This window comes from Podarcis tiliguerta (genome assembly GCF_965153285.1).
Source record: "Podarcis tiliguerta genome assembly, chromosome: 7".
NCBI classification, from domain to species: domain Eukaryota; kingdom Metazoa; phylum Chordata; class Lepidosauria; order Squamata; family Lacertidae; genus Podarcis; species Podarcis tiliguerta.
This window is the reverse complement of record NC_139540.1, coordinates 44,680,010-44,695,981: the sequence shown is the minus strand read 5'-3', so window position 1 is coordinate 44,695,981 and position 15,972 is coordinate 44,680,010. Positions and strand designations below refer to the sequence as shown.

Below are 15,972 nucleotides of genomic sequence, written 5' to 3'. Positions count from 1 at the left end.
GAAATGTGGGAAATGGGCTGTATTTACTCAGGAGGAGATCATTCTTGAATATTACTCCACTACATAGGAAACAGTGGAGGGACAAAGTAAGAAAACATTCCAGGGCATAGTCTCAAATTCAAAACCTCCTGAAAAATATTTACATTTATTCCTGAAACTGTTTCTATTCCCAGTGGGTTGGAGAGTGAGACTGAAAATAATCCAGTGGTGCTATTCAGCCTGGGGCAATTATACTTTGTGTTAAATATTTCCTAATCTTTCTAATGAGAAGCTTAGTTTTCTTTCTATGAAACATACTTTACATACAAACTTTACCTGCTATTGCACAGAAAATTAAACGAATATGTTTCTTTAAAAATGTAATTTATTTCCATTCTGCATTTCAACATAAAACATCTGGTATAAATATAAATGTTATTAAGTTAATTAACAATGTTTAAAAAGTAAGACATATATGGCATCAACATAAATGAAAAAGCAGTACATATAATCCCCATAGGGTCTAAAGTGCTGTAATGCTATTGTAGCCCATGGCTAAAGTTAATGATGGCTTTTTAAACTCCTATTTGCATTACTTTTAAAATCTTCCTAAAGCATTTCCTCCATAAGTGCCCTTAGAGACAAGCCCACTTCATGTATTACAATAGAATCATGGTTTTGAACGTTATGTGCATGTGAACAAGTATGCAAGATTCCTAAATAAATTATCTAAATAAATAAAAAACCTGAGTAATTTTTATTGGTTTACTTACATGGTTTTGGTTAAGTGCAATTTAATGTGTGCAGAGTATTCTTTTTATTTAAGGTCATTCTTATAAGGCATGTTAAAATAAAAAAGTAACTATATTGCAAAATTATCAAAGCAAACTATATTTCGCTCCTAATCATGGATTTCATCCATTTGCTGGCTTATTTGCTAAATCGTGTGCATTAAGCTTCGTTACCCTGATCATAATATGCCGCTGTGCTGCAGTCATGGTTCTGTTAAGTTGCTATATGTTAAGGATTTTGCTTCCGTGCTCAAACATAGCTTGAACAAATTGTCTGAAGACTCTGTCCATGTATGTGCATCTTCTTGGCCACAGTCCTTCCAGAAAACCAATATGGCCTCCACAAGAAGTAAGAATCAAAGCCACATTAGGATTTTGTTTTGCGATTTCTACTGGTATGGCTAAAGAAATAAGGGAACAAAGTATAAGCTCCCACCCCAACATTTCTCTCTCATAACTATCATTCAGTCTATAACACAATGGTGAAGTGCAGTTCTGCTGTCAGCAGAATGCAGCTTTAAAAGATCAATTTTATGAAGACCAGCTTGGGCAATATAAGTTTTAACTGAGCTATGACGTACAAAAGTCTGGGGTTCTGGGTTGCTAAAGGTTATATTTTCATTTTACATAATTAAAAATAGAGCCACCCAGAGATGTTACACAGTAACAAAAAATCAAGAATTATGACACATGCTTTATGTAAGGCTTCTTTTTCTGACTATGAAGTCAGAGGACCTTCTCGCTAATGATGCCCTCCCTTCAGATGTCAAGGAGATAAAGAATTATACAACTTTTAGAAGACACCTGAAGGCAGCCCTGTATCGGGAGGTTTTTAAGGCTTGATGTTTTTATTATGTTTTTAGATATTCTGTAAGCCGCCCATAATTATTATTATTATATACCCTTTATTGGTGCAATATTTGGCAACGTGTGCGTTGAGTGGAACACCATAAGAAAATTACACTGCACACCCAGTTCTGTACTAACTTCTCATTCTATTTCAGACACAACTCAATCACTGAGGTCAACCAACAGCATCTTCTTAAAAGGGGGAAAAACTTACCATGATTTGGTGAGAAGACATCATCCATAGCATTTAAGCACAACACTGGAATTCCAATTCTCTTCAGTCTACGGCATGGACTAGCATCTGCATAGTAATCCTCAATTGTAGGGTAGCCAAACATGACTGAGGTGAACTGCTTATCAAATTCCCTAATGGTCTTAGCCTGAGGTACAGAATTCAAGTAAAGGATTTATGTAAGTGTTAGTAAAAATAAAAACATGAAGTGAAATACAAATGGCTAACCCTCATACCTTCATGACAAGGTTCATATTGAACAGCTTATCAAACATTTCCCGATGTCTGTAAAATAAATAGAGATCCGAGAGTAACCACATGAGCAAAAATAGCCGAAGACGACAGCTTCCGCTTGGGTACTGCTTCCTTCAACACACCATAACATATTTCACATGACTGGCAATGAACCTGAATTTCATACTAATATATTATGGTCTTTCACAATGGATGTGAGGTTGACTCACCTAATAATTGAAGATTGTAGACAGCTGGTTAAGTAGTAATTAAAGAGAAGCCAGTTCACTGGCTTTTCCAGTGAGTCTGCAGATTCAAAAACATTCCATCCTGCTGAAAAAATCGCAGCTGCCTTCAGTGGTGTTTCTCTGCCAGTTTTGCCCAAATAATTTAAAAGGAGCATGCTACAAACAAGAGATAAACAAATAGGTAAAAAGAAGAAGAAATCACAAATGAAAATACCTCAGTCCTAAACATTTGTAGTAGGAGATGAAGCGCTGAAACTAGTCAAGGCAATACTAGCCATCATGTGCATGGCATTGTGGGGCCAAACATTTTAACATGCTTCCATCATGGCTTATGATAAGGATAATAACCTTGAAACTTTCAACCAACTAAATGAAAAGTTTACCTGAACTCACTGGATTGATATCTGACTCAATCTGAAGAAAGCTGTCGTGGGTATTAGCGTATGTGTGTTTTTCCCTGAGTGCTTTGGATATATTATTGCAGTATTTCTTGCCCAAACTCTGCTTGGTAGTCAACAATATTATTCCCACAAGTAGGGACCTATGGAAAAAAACTCATGCAAATGGAGATGCAATTTCTGCCTATTTCCTGCTCCTCCCATAGTTTGCCACACTGTATGTTATGTACTGAAGTTCTCACCCTGGGCCAGCAGGGGGATACTGTAGATAGTTATGCAAATGAAGGATCGAAAGTGACGTTCAGTGATTGGATAGTTTTAGAAAGTTGCTACAGTAACGTTGTACTGGAGCTCTATATAAGAAGGCTGACTGAGCCCTTCAGCTCAGTTCTGTTCTGGCCTCTGAATAAAGAAGAGCTGTTTGAAGAATCGCTGTGTCGTCTGATATGTTCACCCACAACTTAACACTATACTCCACACTATCCCCAATATCTCCACCACCTCAGGATCAATTTTTCAAAGGCACTGGGGTTACAGTGTAAAGGAACGGGAAGGACAGCCCAAAAGATAGATCACAGCCAATCAGGGTTTGTTTTTTTGTTGCTTCTGCGAGACTAACATATTAGCAGCAGCAGCAGCAATTTTTGTCATTCCTCTGGGGCCATTTTATGTGTAAGGTTGTGTATACAATATAGACTGTATGTGGCAAAGATTTTTGCTTCCCTATGATGTCTGAAAAGGTGTTGCAAAAGTTTTTAGTGTTAGCTGGCCTGGTGCCGCTCTTTTGAAGAACGACAAAGTCTGGGTAAGGATAAATGTGTTCCAGTTTACAGCTGATGGTTCATATGCACAATAAAACAGATAAAAATGTAGGGGAAGAAAACATTTCTTTGCTGCCTCCCTTTTATACAAATCTTTTATACAATTTTATACAAATTCTTTAATAAACAGACTAGTGTACAAGGTTTTTGATTATGTGTTTATGTCTTAGAAGTCTCCTACTAACAATAACCAAATCCCTAAGGAATATAAACAGTTACACAGAGCTGACTGCCTCAGGTAAGCAGCAAAGCATCTCTCCCTCATGGTACTACAACCCTATGATAATGACTTGTAAGCCAACTGCCATAATCAAACCCAAACAAGAAGAAATGTGACTGGCCCAAAACAATAAATGGTATCAAATGATGTAGGTCACATCCCACAATTCTGAAGACTGGTTACATTAATCATATCCTACAATCACACAAGATGTATATAATAATAAAATACTGATTACTATCCTGCAGATGCCTTTAATTCAGGTCTGAGGTTTATAAATAAAATGCTGCTTAAATGTTCAAACATAGCTCCCACTAGTCATGTATGCCAATTATTGTCACTTGTTTTCTGAGAGTTACCATCAGTTCCAGCAAATAAACTTGTAAGTGATTATGGTAAACAAAAGCATACCATGTGGAAGGTTCAGTGAGAAAAATAACTCTTCCCCTGTAAAACTTTCTTTCAAGAAGAAGTAGAAACATGATGGAAAATTAGACAGTACATTTCCCATGGAGTTAGTGCTGTGTATGCAGAATCTTTATTGAGGGCCTTTGCAAATTGGTTTCTAATGACCACAGAGTTACACTACTGGGATTTATGTTGCATAAATACTTACCCTCCCATAGAAACACCTGCTGCCATCAACGGAGCTGAGGAGTACAAGTTGTGTACATAATGAGTAACGGTTTCCAAATCCTCTGTATTAGCAGCACAGTAAGTCCTTGGGGTCTGTAAGAAACCAAAAGTGGGAAAGAGGACAATAAACACTTGTTTTGCCTTTCAGCCAAGGCCAACACAGCACCAGGTTGGTTGATACAGCAATATAATACAAAAAGATTAACACAAGCGCCAATGACATTTTTAGAAGTTATGATATTCAATGAGGTAAGATTTCAAGTGCATTCACTTTTAGTATTAATAGCAGCACTACTAAAATTTTACAAACTCCCTCTTCCCGTTACACTATAACTTTTGCAAAGCAATTAAATCCTACTAAGCTCACAATATGTTAAGGAAATGTTTTCTACAAAAGATGTATATTTGTAATTAGGCTTAGGAGCCCAGTTACAAATCAGTGCACACAGTTAGATGCAATAACTGTTGCACTGGTGTCCAAGTTGACTGAGAGTACCGTAACAGCGTACAGAAGCATAGCAACACTGGCAAGAGCCATCTTCACTAAAACCATTGTGCACAAAGTTCTTGCACAGTGCGGAATTGTACAGAAAAGGAGAATGTGGGTAACTCATCTGTACCACTTCCTAAAGGCACTTTGTACCACAACCTAGGATAAACCAATAAAAGCTTTCAGCTGGATTGCTGCTGCCATAGCAAGGTAGCATAGACCTGCCCCACTTGTCCTGTGGAACAATGAAGTTGTAAGGGTGCTGACGCCTACTGCTTGGTATCCCATGATGACTTATTATAATGGTCATATAACATGATTTAATATTTAAACAATGTGCTTTTTTCTTTAAAGCTCAAAATATTGCAAACAGTCCTCTCTAAGCAAACTTTTAAAGCAAGCCAGCATTATTATTCTTACTATGCAGATGGCGGGGTGAAGCTTAAGAGGTATTAGATCCTAAAATAACAAAGAATCTTGTGGCATCTGAAAGGCAAGCAAGTTTATTATGCTGTGTTTTCATGAAAAAGAATTTAGAGCTTAGACATTAAGAGGCAAACACAGGCTTCCATACCCTACAGGAGGCACTTGAACATCCGGGGGAAATGGAGCATGGATACCCCTTCCACACTCATAAATTCTCCCCTATAAATGCCAGAAGTGTTTAATTTTTGGGTTCTGTCTGAAACAAACAAACAAAAATGAGTCAAACTGAGGCGAAGCCGATAGGAGAGGTGCATGCAGGTGGATAATATGCAGATTCAGGGCTGATTAACTGCCTCTTCCTCTTTAGTTCAGCAAATGCTGGGTTGGGACACTCAAGCCTAAGCAGTTGAGTCCACAGCTTAGCTGAAAATTGAAATGAAGACCTACAGCTAATAATTGGCATTTGATGGGTTAAAACCATGGCCACTTGATGTTGTCTCTGTTGCTCCGCCTTCTTTTCCCTCTGACTCCACCCATCACAGTCCATTACAAGATGAGCTACAAAATCAACAAAATTTGGAATACTTCGGCATAGCATTTTCTTTTTAAGGGTAGTCCACATACAATCTATCTAAAAGGGAACTGTGCTCAGTGCAGATGTGTGCGCAGAACAGCCTCTGACTCCTGAGTAAAAGGGAGAAACCTTGATTTTTCAATGCAACGACTCTTCAGACTGGCCCCATTAGATGTTTTAGGCTGAACTCTACACTTGCAATTTAATACTCACTTACTGAACTCAATGGGAGTTTTGCCCACCGGATGACATTAATAAAACAGCAAGGCTTACTTCTGAGTACACATGTATATGATTGCACTGCTGTTTTCTTCTACAAGCTAAACTCCCAGGTAGCAGAAACATTAAAATTTCAGCTTCCTTTAAATTATTTAATTAGGGAAAAAATCTCTTACTTTGCTTGACAATATGCAGTGCAATTCTAAGCATGTTACCCCAGAATTTCCACTTGGTTAAATGGGGTTGATCACTAGGAAAGTGTGCCTTAAGCCACAGTCCTCTGCATGCTTAACTAGAAGCAAGCCACACTGGACAGAGTAAACGTGTGTAGCATTGCACCATTAATCTTCTGGTATTTTATTTGCAATTTAGTTCTTTAAAAACGCATTGTTTGCCAAAATGAGGGAGTTTATTTGTGCTCTGAGGATTAAGATAACTTACTTGCATGTGCCTGTGCTTGTCTCTTAACTCATTTCTTGTTTATCTCTCCAGAACCATTATGACTGGATTTTATATCATTATGCTAAAAATTCTACACTGGACGAGTCACAACTGCAGCTGTTTATAGGGGAAAACAGCCTTTTATTGCTTAAACAGGCAAAGCCGATTACACGGCATTTCACAAAGTACAGCTAAACAAAAGATCTTTTCACTTCATCTGAAATATAATCAAAAAGGGCTTGGTGTGCCACAAAACTGCTTTGCACATTCTTCTCCAGAAGCACGTATGCTGAAAATGGATTCTCACATTTCTTTCATTATGAGAATGTATTATTCATACTTTGAAACCAGCATGTTAAATGTGTAAAACTGTACACTGTGTTTCACATGCAAAAATCCTCTCCAGAGGCTGGCAACAGCTGTTATATGACAAGACCAAGACCTTAATCATTTATATAACTTCTCACTGACTCCTCATTTTTGGGGGGGAAACTCCTCCATCTTCTTAGTTGCTACTGGGGAAAAGATAAATTAATTTATTTCACTTTATTTATTAAATTGCTATACCACTCTTCATCTGAGAATCACAGGGCTGTTTACAGTACATTAAGCCTGCATCTTAAGTGTATTTAACTTGTGCACATTCAGCTTTACACACGTGGCAAAAAAAGGATGGAAAAGGAGTTCTGGGGGGAATGACTTTGGCAATCTCACCCACCATTGAACCCAATAGGTTTGGACTAGACACAATTTTGGCTTTAGGCGCGATCCCCAGAACATAACCCCCACATAAGTTGTGGGTTTATTGTATGAAAACACAAAAATACATAAATCTGAAGTGGTAGTAAAAGAGACATCTTTCAAAAAGTATATGGAGCAGCAATGGTACGTGAGCTTGACCCTTTTATCATCCCCCTCTACAACCTCAGCCCACAGCACCTTGTAGCTTGCAGAGATAGGAAGGATGCACTGAATGTGCATCTCCACACCTTCTGGGGAGGCAGATTAAATGAAGGAAGGCAGAAGGACCGTGTGGGCTTATAGGGTACCTTAAATCCTCGCAAACCCTAAAATTGTTTGGTCACTGATCCGAACAAGTAGGGAAGGCTGCTTCTGCATCTCCACATGTTGCCTTCAAACCTACTTCCAGAGCTGGGTTTAGGTTTTGGGGTGCTGCAAAAGTTGCCTTTGAGGAGCTTCTCCTTACGCTTGAGTGAGTATCTCATCTCTTGACATCCTGCTTGATTGTCTAGAGAGCCAATGGGTAAGTGAACATGTAGGCCATAGTGAGGAGCAGCAGTCTCTGTTTGTTCACCCACTTGCCCTCTCCCCCTCTGGACAGAAGTGGGATTGGGTCCACTGGCCCATTCGTCACCAACAGTGACCAAGGAGCTGCTCCCTGTTGTCATCACTACTTGCACACTTTGGGTGTGTGAGTGAGGAGCGATGGAAGCAAGAATGTGCGGAGTGGCCCTCCGTACGGCTGCCTTGAGGAGAGAAAGCAAGCAACAGCAGTAGCTCCTCCTCCTCCTCTTTCCTACCATCACCATTTAGGCAAGCAATCAAGCAACAAGAGAAAGTGACAAGGAGCAGCTTCTATCCTCTCCTTCTGTGTAGCGAGCAAGAAGAGTGGCCACAGAGTGGCAAGGTCAGGGATAAACTTTGGGCCTTTTTCAGCACAGATCTGAAGCCTGGCAGCTGCCTGAACATGCCAGACCTTGACACTAGCCTCATCTTGCCCCCAGCATGACAACCACCAGGCCTTACAACTCAACACCATCTATTGCAGTAAGTGATAGGTAGAAGCGCTTCTACGTTCCACTTCCTCCTCCTGTCAAGACTCTCGCAAAGCGCCAGCCTGGAACTAGTGTCTCCTTTGGCAGCTGTCCATGCCTCCTTATGGGGGTTCGCTGCACAAACCTCCAGTAATGTTTCAATTGAATCTACAAATCTGGAAGTCCTTATTTTGTTTTCCAAGTTAGAGAAATTTCTATGTAGGTAAATCATTTAGTAGATTAATTAAACGCAATTAAAACATGAAAAATTACTGATTAATTTAATGAATGAATGAATGAATGAATGATGTAGATTCCTTATTCATATGACATTAACTTACTGTTTTATTTTCTTATCTTTGCGTTGTATGAGATAAAGAGGCACAATTGTCAATGAGGAACAAACCCTCCCAGAGATGGAATTAACCATAAATTGCTTATGAAGTGTTGCATGCTTGCAGGTATTCGCACCCATGCTATATGCTAACATTATGGTTGCTCAGTGTTCTTACTTAATTTAAGAGCAATTCTTACCAAGAGATTTTCACCAGCAATTCCTCGATAGTTTAAAACCACACACCTTTAAAAAAACAGAAGAGCACCGTTTACCAGAACTGTTAACCTGTGTGTCTTTGGATGTGAAGATCCGTACATTTCAAAGCTGCTCCAGTTTAAAAATATAAAGTTGCCAATTATTCAAAACAGGGACATCAACATACACATTGTTTTGCACAAACGTATGACATATAAGCAGGGAGCGTGTTAACATGGCGGGAGGGCGAGTAAAACAGCAATGCTTCCTCACTGTTGAAAGGAATGTTGGTATGGAATTGGGATGTAATAGTCTCTGCCTCTACTGAAACAATCCTTTGAAACAATTCCCATCCCCAGGTGGAGAAGGGCAAGTTCTCCTCACTGCTGAAAGAAACCTTTCTCTCTCCCTCTCCCCTTTCCTTTCTCTCACTGTGATGGATTTGGCTTGGTGGACATGCATCACAGAGCTTACATCCTCTGAGACCAATTCCTTCCCTCCACAAAAGCTTATGCCTGTGTAGTGATAGCTTGGACCATTGAGGGCAACGTGAATACACCACCCTCTGCCCATGCACGCACGCACACACACACACACACACGCACACTCCTGCCCTGTCTTCCACACTCCTGCATTTAGTTTCTGGAGTGTCTGAACTACACAAGCAGAGGTATTGGTTAATACTGACCTTTCCTTAAGTGTTTCACATACATAACCTCAGTAAACCTTGCCAAGCAGTTCATTATTATTACTATGATGCTCTTAGTGCCGATGGGTTGGCAGACTGAAGCTAAGTAACAGTAACTTGCCTAGGTCCACTAACAGAGTTCATGGATGGTCAGATTTCAGCCAGGGACTTCACAGCTCAAATTCTTTGCCACTATGCTAAGGTAGTCACCAGTTCTTTACCCTAGTCAAGCTAAGTCTGCATGGATCCCTGATTGAAGTTTCCCAACACGTCAGGAACCATCTTTGAGATGGTCTGCTGTAGTGGTAGTGGAGACTGGAAGTAGGTCATGGAGACAGCTACCAAAGGAGCCTGTGTCAGATCTGGTGGATGGAAAGTCAGGGCCAACAAAGGGATAAAAAGTGTTTCCAAGCGCTGTCTGTGCTACTCTTCTACCCGCTACATATGATTGTGGCTTCCCGCTTGTGCAGATTTAATCCGAGTGGTTAAAACAGAAACATTAGCAAGCCAAACTGCTTTTACCTGTAGCCCAGTGTTTTGCTCTCCTGAATCATATGGAGAATGTAGGATTCCTTGCTAGTTCCCGTGAGGCCAGGCAGCAAGAGGATAGTGGGTCTGGTGCTGGAATCTGGGTAATGAATGCTATCATGATTGTCAAACCAGTCCAGTGAAATCTGCCCTCCATCGGTTGCTGTAATAAGCTCACTGGAAAAACCAACAATGATTAGCTTTGCAAAAACAACAATAAAGGAAAAAAATCACTCTACCGCCTTCACTCCCATTCATTAATCAGATGTTTCATGGGTGGACACAGTCAGTAGGAGAATGGGAGAAAAAAGAGGCCCCACCTTAGGACAACTCCTCAAGGTATGCAAGAAAGTTGTGTTGTTGCTTAAAAAAATGGGGGGGGGGGGAGGTCAGGGCTGTAATTCACACTGCTTTCATGCTGTCTCCAAACATTGGCAGCAGAAAATAGCAGGCAGGCATGAGGCCTCAACCAGCTGGCTGGAAGACAAGGCACAGCTGGCTACTTGTTTCCTTCAGCTTGGGTCTTAAAATGGGGAATGAACTGGTCCGGGATAATATGCAGCTGAGAGCCCAATTCTCTTTCCCAGATCCTTTAAACTATGGGATGGAATGCCCCTTGCAATGTCAATAATGGCTCAAGTCAGGAGTTAGCCTCAACCCATGCCCTAAGGTGCACAATCTCACAGCCCAGTCTCCACAGGAAACCTGCTGAAGCTCTTCTTCTCAAGTTGTGAGGAGGATCAGTGGCAGTTGTTAGAGGGGCAGGTGCTTCCTGGTTTCCTGAAACTGCATGTGCTGTCATTAGAACTGGTCTCATGGAGTCAGCCAACCTGATCAAATCCACACAAGGAAACAGGTTTCCATGCATAGATCATTGCCTAGATCAAGAACAGTAGGTCTAAATCAGATGTGCTCTAACTGGATAACACTGCTTTTTGTGGAAGATGCGTTCAGATGCACTTTCAAACATGCTTCCCTCTCCAGAACATGAATCCAAATGCACATTCAGCTGAAAACCATGAAGTGCAGACAGAGAGCATCTGCATTCAGGCATGCATGTGGATGTGCATCCAGTTCACGCATGCAGGTCAAGGTCCATCAAGTGGACTCCTTGGTTAGACTAAGGTGAGTAAGCACATATAGGGATGGAGAGGGAGGTAAAAAAAAATCTGCTTTGCTTCTCTGTCTGCAATTCTTTAAAAAATGATTGAACATCTTTCTATATGCATTAATTTAATGTACAGTAGCAAAAAAGGGCAACCAAGGTGAAACTATTAAATCAGTTCTAAAAACTTACTGCTGCATAAGCAGAACAGTGTGAGCAAACACATGACTAAGATACCAAAATAAAAACATCTGTGCTGCTTCTGCCTAGCAGCTGCTGTGTACCACTACTGAGGAGCAAACATCTGACCACTTTGCTTAAGTGCCAAAGCTCTGAAAAGGAAACTTAGTAGCCAGTTTTAGGTCTGCTTTCTCCAACAGAATACTGTATGAACTAAGAGTGTGGGAAAAACTTCTGTTGCCAAGTGGGCTCTTGATACATAGCTCCTTTGCACCCACATCCCCGTTAACAATGGAAGAGCCATTTATTCCCATGCTAAATAAATATCAGAGACCCCTTAAATAGAAAGTAAAACTTCCCACTTAACTGGAATTACAGCAAATTCTCAGGGATCCTTAGAAAATAGACGGCCTTCCACCAGTTTGGTGCCTTTTCCGAGCCCAGAGGTTTGTCATGTGCATACAGCCTAGCTCTTCAGGATACTGGAAGTGCCTCAAAGACACTAGCTGCAATAACATATGATGCTCGGAAGTGTGGCCAGTTCTCATATATGTATGAATACACTTGCTCCTTCAGAAGTTACCTTCCACATGTTCCATAATGGTGTGAAGAGGGGTGGGGCAGGGCAATATGTGCCGTCCCCATCCCAATGACTCCACTTGTACCAGCTCTGCCCTCAGACTTTCATGCATCCCCATGGGCATTTTGGCTGAATGCATACAGGCTCGTCTATGCAATGTGGAACCTGTGCGATTGTGAATCCTGACTGTGCACATTCAGCTAAATGTGCATAGGTTTTCCCCTTCAAGCTGACCTTCCACCCAACACATGTGGAAGGCAACTCCTGAAGGGGCCTAACGTAGCACAGTACACCACACTAAGATCTTATGTTAGAGGTAACAGTACAGAATCAATCTATAAAGAATATGATTGAACCTTCATAAATAATTCACAGGTTTCGAAGGACAGAGGCACTTACTTCCGGTATTGCACAGATGGTCGAGATGTGATGAAAGGGCGAAGGAGAGTCTGAATACGGCCCTCCCAGCACCACACAGTGGGATAGTATGTTTCTGTCACCACAGGGCAATGGTCCTGTAGGAAACAGGATAAGCCTTTGCTGCCAGTCACCAGCTGAGGTTTCTAAAGCGAGAAAAAGGCAAGTGTGTTGGCACTGTGTTCAATGTGACTTGCTCCTGGGTAAGTGAACATCATACTGCAGTCTTACATTTATTCATGGCTTTGGTGGAGCAAGATCCATTCTTTGCTCAAGCTATTCCCCTCCTTCAGGTTCTTCCTAACAACTTATTTTCACAGAACGTTCTTCCTAATTTACTACAGCCTCACTTGACATGTCCCTTCATCACTTCCTAATTATACAGACACCCATCCCACCAATTGTATTATTACAGACATGTTGTGGGCCACCTGGGTAAAGCTCAAGCCACAGTTTGGGGCTCTGATCTAGAATGTGGCAATGAGAGAGAGAGAGGATCTTTTCTGGGGCTTCAGCCTGGAAACACACTGCCCGTATGGGTTCAAATAGCCCACTTGCCATTTTCTGCCAGTGTAGTTTTCTACGCTGACAGCCTTTTGCTGCACTCAGCTGAATTGTGAATCCTGAAAAACGCCTGTACGACTCATGAGTTTGTCACCATGAAATGTACTTTTACACAAACTATTTGAGGTGCTGTGAAAGGATAGGTCTATCAATGTCTACTAGTCATGAAGCATACAGATGCAACCCACAGGTTCAAAGACAGAATACCTCTGAGTATTCCTTGCCAAGGAACAAGAAGAGGAGAGGAGCTACTGCCTTCCTGCCCTGAGAGTGGAGGTTCCCTGAGGCACTGGGTTGGCAAAACAAGGTCCCTAACTAGTTAGACCTCTGGTCTGTCTGCTCCAGCTGGGTTCTTCTTAGGAGGCAAAAGTAAAACTATACACATCCTGAAGGAGACGTCTACTCCTCATGTAAAGTGTGATTGTTTGTATAAAATGGTGTATATAATTCTACATGTTTTACCCCAGGTTTGAGATTTCACATTTTGTTCCCTTCCACCTTGCTTTTCACCTGCAATATGCGCTGCGCAATTCCAAAGCACCAGGTTGCCCAGCCAGCAGGGAGCTCAAAGTCAAAATGACCTGCATTTCACTCCTTCACAATGAAAACGAAAAGAGGACCCCCCCCCGCCCCTCAAACTAGCCCAGCAGCCATCGCCGCGCGCTGCAAAGGCTCCCTCCGCCGCCTCCCTCCGCCGCCTCTGCACCCGAGGCGAGCCAAGGACAATAGCCCTGCTTATTTCAAAGATGAGCTTAGCCTGGCGCTGACCTCGGCTGGCCTTTTCCGCTTTCTGCGGCTCCCTCCTCCATTGGCCGGGGTCGGGACGCGAGAAGCCCCCCTACCTTGGCGATGCTGCTGAGGTAATAGCAGGCGTAAGCGGCCCCGAAGCACAGCACCAGGGACCACCCGACGCCGGAAGCCAGCAGCCCCTCCCGGACGCGGCTCTCCAGATAGAAGGACACCCCGCGGGTCAGCCCTTGCAGGTTCATCTCTCCAGAAGTCGCCGCCGAGCTGCGCGGCCGCAGCTTACATCACAGCCCCGGGGAAGCGCGCGGCACGCCTAGGATGCTGGTGGTCTTGCTGCTGCTGCTGCTGCCGTCGAGGCTGAGCCCAAGCAGGATAGCGCCCCCTCCGGAAGGATCCGAGAAAAGCAGCCACCTGCAGCGGCTGCAGCAGCACCAGCAGCAGCAAGAAGCTCTCCGCCTCCGTCGCTGCTTCGCCACAGGGCATAGCAGGACACGCTGCTCCGCCCTCGCTCCCCCTTCTCTCCCTGGGGAGGATGGGTGGGCATTGAGGCTGGAGCCGGCCTTCTGGCATCGGCAGGACGCGGGCATTGATTGGCCCTCCTTCCTCTCTGTGCAGACCGACCTTTATCCCGATTGCAAACGTTGAAGCTGAATTGGGGGTAAGCTGCTCGTGGCAACCAGGCCGTGACGCTGGCTATCCGGACACTATCCGTTTCCTGGTGACGTGGCTCGATCGGCCTTTGTTGCGGAGGCCACACGCTAAAAAAACCCCAATATTGGCAGCTACTGGAAAGACCTCTGTCCAAATATTAGCTTTGATGCTTTTGGTTATTCCGGACATTGAAATCAACGTGTCTGCAAGAAGTTGCAGGGTTGCATGGCTGATCTCTTCACGGATTAATGATTTTCAAATCCCATTTTCAGTACTGTCCGTACCTTTCAGCTATCAGGATTTGTGGCAGTCTCATTGAAAGTACCATATGCCTAACTGTTTAATGCCTCAATTATCCATTTAGTCCAGGACTCAGATTTTTACAGAAGCAAGCCAGATGGCTGCAGGAATCCCCCAAGCAAGTAGGAACATGGAAAATGCCTTATATAGAGTTAAATTTAACTCCATAGGCATCCACTGTAGGTATGGTCCATCTGGCTCGGTATTGTCCACAGGGCCAATTGGTCAGAGCGAACTGTGGCCAACTCTCAGGTGGGTAGGGCTGTCAACATGGGGTCCTCCACACATTGTGGCTCAACACCCATCAATTCTAGACAGAATGGGAAATACAGTACAGTGATACCTCGGGTTACATACGCTTCAGGTTACGGACTCCGCTAACCCAGAAATAGTGCTTCAGGTTAAGAACTTTGCTTCAGGATGAGAACAGAAATCGTGCTCCGGCGGTGCAGCAGCAGCAGGAGGCCCCATTAGCTAAAGTAGTACTTCAGATTAAGAAGAGTTTCAGGTTAAGTACGGACCTCCAGAACGAATTAAGTTCTTAACCCGAGGTACCACTGTAATCATGTTAGCTCCCCCTGCTGGAGACAATAAACCACTTTGAAGTTTGTTTGCTGATTTTTTTTCCAATCAAGCAGTATATAAATTTTATAAAATAAATAGAAAAAATAAAAATACCAGGTCAGGCTATTTGTTTACCCAGACCAGTATGTTCCACAGCAGAGACAGCTAATCTGGTGTCTTCCAGACTACATCTCTCATCACAATTATTTTCTGTGCTGCCTGGAACTTAGGGGGAGTTCTTCCACATTTGGAGGGCTGATTTTGGCAGGATCTCTCCAAGGTCTCAGGCAGAGGTCTTTACCACCACTTGCTATTAGATATCTTTTTACACTGGAGATTGCACCTGGGACATTTTGTATGCCAAGAATGTGCTCTTGTCAAGGCAGGGGTCGGGAGCTGGTCAGCAATAACTCACATGGTGTCAGTAAAGTTAATTATTTATCCAAAGAAAGAAAACAGATCAGGCCTAAAGAGCACAGCAGCTCTTCCTAGTAGGTCTTGCCGCAATGAGGACTGAAGGTCCACTGCACTCTAAGGCTCCTCCTCCCCTGGGTCCCTGCTCAGCAACCTGAGGCACCTTCTTCTTGTCCCTCTTTGTTCTGCCCTCTTCATTCCCCTTCATGTTCTGGGAGACTAGCGGGGAGGGGAGCTGGTTGCAACGGTGGGGGAGGGAGACGTCCTTGATTTTTCAGCAGCCTGCCTCTTGGCAACCCTCTTCTCCAGCTCCCGCTTCTGCCTCTGATTCTGGACTGCTCTCTGCCACAGCCTCTTCCTGCTCACTAA

General features: G+C 42.9%; 1 protein-coding gene across 1 annotated transcript; it reads right to left on the bottom strand.

Moving 5' to 3' along the window:
• Nucleotides 1-346: 346 nt before the first annotated feature.
• Nucleotides 347-15,096, bottom strand: ABHD3 (abhydrolase domain containing 3, phospholipase). The gene is made up of 9 exons (XM_083451663.1): nt 13,770-15,096; nt 12,346-12,509; nt 10,076-10,258; nt 8,868-8,913; nt 4,389-4,501; nt 2,316-2,489; nt 2,088-2,136; nt 1,834-1,999; nt 347-1,171 (listed from the first exon to the last, which is right to left on the bottom strand). The coding sequence occupies exons 1-9, from the start codon at nt 13,914-13,916 to the stop codon at nt 993-995; spliced, it is 1,221 nt and encodes a 406-aa protein (XP_083307789.1). The 5' UTR covers nt 13,917-15,096; the 3' UTR covers nt 347-992.
• Nucleotides 15,097-15,972: the final 876 nt, after the last annotated feature.

Excerpts from the sequence above, each read along its gene's own strand:
- ABHD3 (XM_083451663.1), bottom strand. The coding sequence starts at position 13,916 with ATGAACCTGCAAGGGCTGACCCGCGGGGTGTCCTTCTATCTGGAGAGC. Across the intron at positions 8,914-10,075 it reads AGCAAAACACTGGGCTACAG|GTGTGTGGTTTTAAACTATC; the intron begins GTAAAAGCAGTT and ends GTTTTTTTAAAG. Across the intron at positions 2,000-2,087 it reads ATATGAACCTTGTCATGAAG|GCTAAGACCATTAGGGAATT; the intron begins GTATGAGGGTTA and ends TCTGTACCTCAG.